An 8228-nucleotide genomic window follows, 5' to 3' on the forward strand; every position below is an offset into this window, starting at 1 on the left:
GACAATAATGTGCCGCCGCTTTCAATCGTCTTACGCTTTTGATCTCTCTCTTCCTTCTCTTCTATATTTTATTTCTCTCGCTCTCCTCGCTCTGTCGCTCTATCGCCCTCCGTCTTTCAGATAAACTGGATGAGATCCTGGCGGCAGCTCAGCACACAATCACATCAGACGGACAGGGACAGCGGGGTCACGGAGGGAAGAGAGACCGAACCAAGAGCATCGCCCCCAATGAGGTAGTGCATCATTCTTGACATTACCCTACCATGACTGTACCTGCAGGTCCTACTGGCCCTGGCGATCTTACCCTCAATTCAGCTTGTGTCTGTAACGCTGGATGTGAAAGAAACCTCACAGAACAGGATATGAACTTATTGCTTCCTCCATATTGCACTATATATCCCTTTTACTGCCAATGCACTTTTAATGCAGCATCACTTCCTCCCGTTCTCGGGCATCTCTCCCTGTGCGTCTTTCTCCATTGTGTGTCTTGCAACACATAAAGCCAAGTCATGACCAGTTGGTTGGTGTGATGCCGCCTGGGTTTGGTTACAGCCAGGGTCAATATCCCCCCGGCCAGCCTCATGGAGTAATGCTGCGACAGAAATCTATTGGTAAGTCCTACAGATATTATTGCTATGACTGTCAAAAAGCTACATTCTGACTGTTTGTTAACTGTTTTCCAATCAGATAGTCTGTTTATCTCTGTGTGTCCCTGTTTCAGGTGTGATGGAGGAGGACAGGCAGTACCTCCACAACCCGGCCATGAAACTGGCCCGTAGTCTGTCAGAGGACATCCCCCCTCCCCCCAACACATCCGCCCCAGAACCCCCCTTATCTTCTGACCCCCATACTGTTTGGAGGGGGGAGCAGTCTGCCCCCCAGCCCCCGTCCTCCCAGGCCCAGACCCTCCTCACCCAGCAGCAGGCAGCCCACGCCACCCAGGCAGGCTGGGACAGGGGAGGCCCTGGCGGGGCCAATCAACAGCACGGCATGGCCCCGACGCTCCGGAGAGGAGGAGGACAATACACAGGGGAGCCCTCGGAGGGGATGAAGAGAGGTGGGGGCAAAATGGGGCCGTTGAGGAGGGGCTACAGTAGTGCTACTCCACCCACAAGCGCAGCTCCCAAAACTCAACAGCAGCCCCAGCAGCAGCAGCCCCAGCAGCAGCAGCCCCAGCAGCAAGTGGCGACCCGGGAGAGGGGCGGAGGGGCAGGCAGGGGTGGGGGAGGCAGGAAGGGTGGGAGGGGCCCTCTAGTAAAGCAAACCACAGTGGAAGGTGGGCTCAGCAGGCACCACCGAGGGGGGCAAGGCCAGGGGGGTAAGCGCTCAGGGGCCAAAGAGAAGAGCTCCATCCCCATCCCCACCATCATCGTCAAGGCCCCCTCCACCAGCAGCGGCAGTGGCCGCAGCAGCCAGGGCAGCAGCGTAGATGCCGAGCATCCGCCTCCCGACATAGACGACCCTACCTCCCCATCCGCCTCCCCCGACACCCCCATCACTCCCGGCCTGCCTTCTCCTGTGTCCCCCTTACCACCCCAGCCCCCTGTCTCTTCCGCCATGCCCCCTTCGACTGTTGCCCCCCAGCTGCCCCCTAACCTGGAGAATCTGGACTTCACCAACCAGTTCAGGGGGGCCTTCGTCGGGGCAGCGCGCCGGGACCGGGAACGTTTCCGTGACATGAGGAGGAAGAGTGCTTCCTTCTTCCTCTCCTCCGAAGAGGACGTCCAAGGGGAGGCGGGGGGAGGTGGAGGGGTATGGACCCAGCCTCTACAGGGGATGGGGATGGATGCCCCCACCCCCCGCCTCCGCCCCTCCAAGTCCATCGACGAGGGCATGTTCTCTGGGGACAATTACGTCCACTACGCCAGCAGCATGCCCCCTGCCTTCGGACTGCCTGAGTACCACTCCCCTGTGATGGGCCAGGACGGCCAGCCCAAGTCCGCTCCCTCCAACTATGGCCCAGGCTCTCCAGCCACCACCTTCATCCACCCTCTGACTGGGAAGGTCCTTGACCCCTCGTCCCCCCTGGGCCTGGCGCTGGCTGCACGGGAAAGGGCCCTCAAGGACGACCGGAGGACCCGGCGGGAGGAGCGGCACTTTGGCCGGCAGATGTCCAGCGTGGGGACATTTCCTACCTCTCTCCCGTCCCCCACGCCGTCCCTGTTCCCCGCCACTACCTCCCCTGCCTCTCTGAGCCGCCCGCTGTCACCCAGGATATTACGCTTGGGAGGTGAAGTGGGAGGGGAGAGAGTGGAGAGGGACCAGGCAGCCGGAGCCAGAGAGGGCCTCAGAGTTCGCTTTTCAGAGGACAGAACCAACCAGTACCAGACCCAGTATTATCAACAGAGTCCTAGAGACAGGGAGCCACCTGGCCCGCCCATGCAGCTGCCTGGCCCACCGCCTCAGCCTGCACCCCGCAGACCCTCGTTCCTACAGATGGAGAGCAGTGCAAACTCTAGCTACATCCCCCAATACCGCCTACCCACAGCCCCAGCCCACCCACATGAAGATGGGGGAGAGGGAGGAGGAGGAGTGGGACTGGGGCTCATGGTGCTTCCACCGCCCACCCCCTCCATAGACATAGATGATGAGTTTGTCTTTGTTGACCCCCTACCCCCTCCCTTGCAGTTCGCCAACGGCCAAGGCCAGCGAGAACTGCAGAGGGGATACTCTCAACAGCATCAACACTCAGCTCAACGCGCCCCTCTCGCCTTGCCACCCCCACCGCCCCCCCTCCCCTCCCCTAAAGTACCTCCACAAGGAGGCTTCGCCTCCAACGCCCCCCTCCCTTCCCCCCAGATCGGGGACTCTGCTGCCTCCAGCCTCACGTCCTACGACAGCGAGGTGGCCAACCTCACCCAGTCAGCTCTGTCTCCCTCCCTCACCTCGCCCCAAATATTCCCCCGTTCCTCCGCCGCCACAGTCGGCTCCATTTTACCCGCCCCCTCACTCCACAGACCCCAGCCCGTGTCCCATGCACACCCCTTCTCCGGTGGCCCCAGCGTACCGGTTAACCCCGCTAATATGGGGGCTCCTGTTTCCCTGATGACCTTAGCACAGGACCGAGGCACGGCCACCCTCACTACGACTGTGACCTACGCCACCACGATGACAGTGACCGCCGCCGCCACCAGTACCACCGCCTCTGCGCCGTCTTCAGACTGCAATGTAGCTGGGACCGCCCCCAGAACCGCCATCAGTGCTGTTGGCAAGGCAGGCGACCACCAACCCTCCAGGATGAAGACTGGAGACTGGCAGACAGAGACGGTGGTGGACTCTGGGATTGAGGAGCTGGACAGTAGCAGTGACCACCATCTGGAAACACTGGGAGTGAGCAGACTGAGGGGAGAGAGAGGAGGAGGAGGAGGAGCGGAAGGGGAGAGAGTGGGTGGCGAGCACCCGGATCCTTACTTGACTTACTCAGGTGGGCAAACATTTGAAGCGCACCATGCCAAACACACGGCCAACCCCCCTGTGTATCCAAAGACGATGCAGTACAAAGAGGGGGGCATCAAGGACACAAGGGAAGCATTGCGTCGACAGGCAAGCACCAATCCGCCCTGCCAGAGTGTCCCACCACACCCCCAGAGACAGGCCAACCCAGAGGAGGAGGCCAGGAGAGGAGAGGAAGGAGCAGCGGACGAGAGGAAACAACGCAGACAGAGTCGACCCAAGATGGAGGACAGCTTCGGTTCCACCTTGGCTGCCTGTCTTGAGCGGCCCAACACCCTGGAGCCAAGACCCTTGTCCTGGAGCGAGGGGGTTGACCCGGGGCAAGGCCTTGAGCGAGGCGGGGGTGGGATGTCTGTGGAGGGGCGCAGGCTGCACTCACCCCTATCGGGAGTAAAGGCCAGCATCATCAACGAGCTGAGCTCCAAGCTGCAACAGATGAGCAATAAGAGCACGGAGGACTGGAGTCAGTCTGAGATGCGAGGTCCGAGTCCCATTAATCCGAGGTCGCCCACAATGCAAAGGTGAGGCTGTTGTTGTTTAGTCAATTCTAAGGGTTTCACTCAGTGACTCCATGGCACTGCCTACTGAGTACAGTAATCCCTTTTTTCTTCTCTTTCAGATATTCAGGGGATTTCTCTGCCTCGTTTCAGAGCCCCCCCACAGGCCACTCCACTTCCCCCTTACCCACCTCCTCCCCGCAGCATCGCCCGTCAATCTTCACCCCCAATCTCACTGCCACCCCCTCCGGCTCGCCCTCCCACCAGCCCCCACTCCAGCCTAACTGGATCCACTCCCCCTCTCCCCAGATGCCCACCTCCCCCTCTCACTCCTCCCACCCTCCTCTCTCCCCCACTTACTCCCCCTCTCAATCCCACCCTCCTCTATCCCCCACGTACTCACCCTATCCCACATCCCCCAAACATCGCACTAAGTACCGTGGAGCCAAGATTTTTGACTTCCAGTGTACCCCTGGTCCAGAGCTGAGGTCGTCTATGTCTCGCCGGCGCGCCCCCAGCCCCCTCATCTACTCCACAAACCGCCCCAGCCCCGCCCCTCCCAGACCCTCCTCCCTCCCCATCCTCCCCAGCACCCCTGTCTACAACACCCCATTTGAGTTCCCCGTTCCCCTAACTCCCTCATCCCCAGGTCACACCCTAGGAGACCCCTACAACCCCTCCACCTCTCCTCTTTTTCCCACATCCCCACAACCTCCCCGCGCCCTCCTGGTCTCCCGCTCCCTCTCCCCCACCCAGTTCCTCTCCGGCGCATCCTCACCCTCCATGCACCTGCCCCCTTCTCCATCCTGCCTCAACTACCCCCACCTCACCCCTCCTCCCCCGGCCAAGCCCTTCGCCATCAAGCCCCTGTCCTACTGGACCAAGTGGGACGTGGCCGACTGGCTTTCCTACCTGAACCTGGGGGAGCACAGGGAACGTTTCCTGGATAACGAGATCGACGGCTCCCACTTGCCTTCCCTCACCAAGGACGACTTCCTGGACCTGGGGGTGACGCGCGTCGGCCACCGCATGAACATCGAGAGAGCGCTGAAGAAACTGACTGACAGGTGAGGGAAGAACGGCAGAGTCAATGCACAGACAGAGGCAACATGTCAGCCAGGGGGCAAGTGGAAATAAAGAGGGAGAAGGAAGGACCGAATGGAGAAGGAAAGACAAGTGCCTCTTTCCTTCCCTGCGAGCCAGATGAGTCCATCCCCCTTCCCTTTTTAGTCATTAAGCATTTATCCTTAGAGTTCATTTGCTAAGTTATTCCATCTCTCTCCCTCTCTCTCCCCCCTCTCTCTCCCTCTCTCTCCCCCTCTCTCTCTCCCTCTCTCCCCCTTTCTCTCTCTCTCTCTCTCTACATGTATTTCTCTCTATCATTTAATTGACTACCTTCACTACTTTTCATTTTCTATTTATTCTTATTTCTTGATTTACCCCCCTCCCTCTTTCCTCAGGCTGTTCTCTCCCATGCATGACCCTAGCCCCTCCCCTGAGCCACAGGCAGAGAGTGAAAGATGAGGTGACTCAGGGCTCAGAGAAAGACAGAGAAACACACGGACCGAGATGAGTTCTATAGAAGACCATTGGACACAGACTGTGAGCTGGACAAATGGTGTAAAGGATCACGACGGAAAAGGCTTAATCACACCAGGAGAGATTTGTTATGAGTGGAGGACAATTGTCTATTTACACCCACTGTACAACTACTGATAAATAGGCTTTTAATTAACACATGGACACACACAGACACACACACAGACACACACACACACACACACACACACACACACACACACACACACACAGACATTTGACTGGTGATTCTCACACTCCATCTGCTGCCTGGCGGTTGCAGTACTGGGAGAAATGCTAACAAGAATCTTGAGATTGTAATGCTGCTACCCATACAGAGAGGGTAAGCCCATGGATATACTAAAGGTGGTAGTTGGGTACCTCTAATAAACAATACAGGCCATATTCTTATCCTGGAATTCATGCGCAAACTCTGACGCGCATTAGAGCATGGGATTGGAAGCTTTTGTTGGAATGTCTAAAAGTTTGAATATGGTCCAAAAATGGAAAAGTACATGACATTTTAAGTTAAAGTAAACAGTAACAAAAAAAAAGTAAAACAGTGGACTTTTTATACTGAGGTCAGTTTATGCCCTAATTCCCTAGTGATTTCCCAACAAGCTTTCTACGTATTTTACTAACTCTGAGTAACAATATAGCTTACATGTAAAAATGGATTCACAGATCCAAATCATGAATTTGTTTCGTACCAAGTGCTGATTGCAATCATTCATTTCAAACGGGTCAGAGTATTACTGATATTTAATCATCCAGATTTGTGTGTAACGACGAATACTCGAAAAATATTCAAAACATATAGTCGTAATATGTCATTTTTACTATGATAGTTATTATCTTTAGAAAGGCCGTCCGGAGTATGTAGGAGAGGGGCAGAGGAGATTCAAATGTTGGTTTGTTTTTCCCTGAGACATGACTGTATTGGAGTCCACAGCCATGACTCAGGGTTTGCTATGAACTCATGTCATTTTACACTACAAAAGCTGTTTGTCATTCATTCATGATGATGATGTTTACGACCATACCAGGGATGTGAGCGTCTTTTGTCCCATGTCGACTTTCACACACACAGGTGCAGCGATCAACAAAAAAAAGGGCTTTTACTGTGCGTCTGTCAGTCTAAACGGTATGTATGGTTCCCTAGGCCTTCTTCCTCTGTGCGTGTGTGTCTGTTTGTGTCGATCTGTTTGTCAGCTTGCCTGGTTACCCATGATCCTTTCCCCACCCTCTGTCCCTCTCTCATATGCCTTCTCCACAACTCAACGCCAGTTTTCTAATGGTTCGAAAATGTAGAGATGTATATTTTGCACCAGATGACAATCCTAACTTTGCCCTATTTCATAAACTCCTCTCCAATATCTCAAGAGAAATCTTTTTCAGATCCACATATTTCAGAAAAACACATTCAAACACACACAGATACACACACAGGCTCTTTTAGGTTCCTTTTGGCTCTTGCCTTCAGTGAAATGCACTGTAAGGTGAGGAATACACTCAAAACCTGTACACATCCTTTATAGGCCTATATAATATAGTGATAATGACGAGTATGATAACGACGACAATAATAACATCAATTCAAGTATAATTTTAAAACAATTATTATATTAATCATTAGGTATATGTAAAAAAAGAAATAACACTACAGAATCGCTGTCTTCCAAATAGTGTGAGAAATGATTTGAAGCTACTTGTTTTGTTTTCTCTTTATGTATTATTTCCGGTAAATGCTTTCTATACTGCTCGACTTGTTCTACCATTACCTACTTCATCCTCCCAGTGAAACTCCTACACATCAACACACACCCTTTACTTCTTTAGGGTTGTTGCCTTTCAACAACCTTCCGACGGAAAGGATTGAGCGGTAGTGTAGGAAGCATTACGTTCTATGATTTAAAGAGTATTTTAGGACTAGTAATATATACACATGATGACTATTTACAGTATGAGCAAATGTATGCAGCGATAAGAGGTATTTATGAAGTTATGTTCAAAATGAAACACAGAAATATACCGATATGATAGAGTTATAACTAAGGTGTTGAAATAAACGCTGAATAAACTATTGAACTCTATTGATATTCTTTCCCTCTCTGAATCCAAGGTTTCTAGGTTCACATAAAGATCCAATCTAGACTGGCCTGTTATGATTGACTCATTTAGCAGCGTCTCCTTCTCCCAGCCCACCAGGGGCCTTATGCCATATTGTTCCTATGTTCAGGATTAATTCAGATCTGGCGGAATGAGGAAAAGCGGCCACATTAAGTACTTGGATTCATCTGTTGTGGTCATACAGTGTAGGAGGTAGGGTGGGTCTTTAAGAAGTGGGTAGTCAGAGGAGAAAAAGAGAGAAACTCGATATGGGTAAACGAGAAGTCGTTCCCTGACACACTTGGATGGGTTCTTCTGCAGTGGGTTGCCAGGACCCACTGCATCAGGGGAACTCCGACTCCCACTTTGCACCCAAGTAGTGTGGCAGCGTGTGCACTATGTGGTCTGAGAGTATGGCGGCATAGTCTCTTAAAACAGACAAATCCCAAGTCTCATCAGAGAATGGAGTGTTGCAAAAGTGCACAGGGTGAACGTGACAGTTCACGGGGCCAAACCCTCACTCACACACTAATAAGTTCCCATGATGCCGTGCCACATTGACACAACGCTGTGACCAGTAGAGGGTCGAAA

General features: G+C 53.3%; 1 protein-coding gene across 1 annotated transcript in view; it reads left to right on the forward strand.

The window, feature by feature from the left end:
- Positions 1-7619, forward strand: part of LOC115163289 (SH3 and multiple ankyrin repeat domains protein 1) — a 64311-nt gene extending 56692 nt beyond the window's left edge. The window contains exons 25-29 of the mRNA XM_029715051.1: positions 121-233; positions 503-611; positions 722-3974; positions 4073-5017; positions 5411-7619. Coding sequence (XP_029570911.1) covers positions 121-233; positions 503-611; positions 722-3974; positions 4073-5017; positions 5411-5474 — 4484 coding nt within the window. The 3' untranslated portion in view covers positions 5475-7619. The remainder of the gene's footprint in view (positions 1-120; positions 234-502; positions 612-721; positions 3975-4072; positions 5018-5410) is intronic.
- The last annotated feature ends 609 nt before the right edge of the window (positions 7620-8228 follow it).

This window comes from Salmo trutta, chromosome 2 (assembly GCF_901001165.1).
Source record: "Salmo trutta chromosome 2, fSalTru1.1, whole genome shotgun sequence".
In the NCBI taxonomy this organism is placed as follows: Eukaryota; Metazoa; Chordata; class Actinopteri; order Salmoniformes; family Salmonidae; genus Salmo; species Salmo trutta.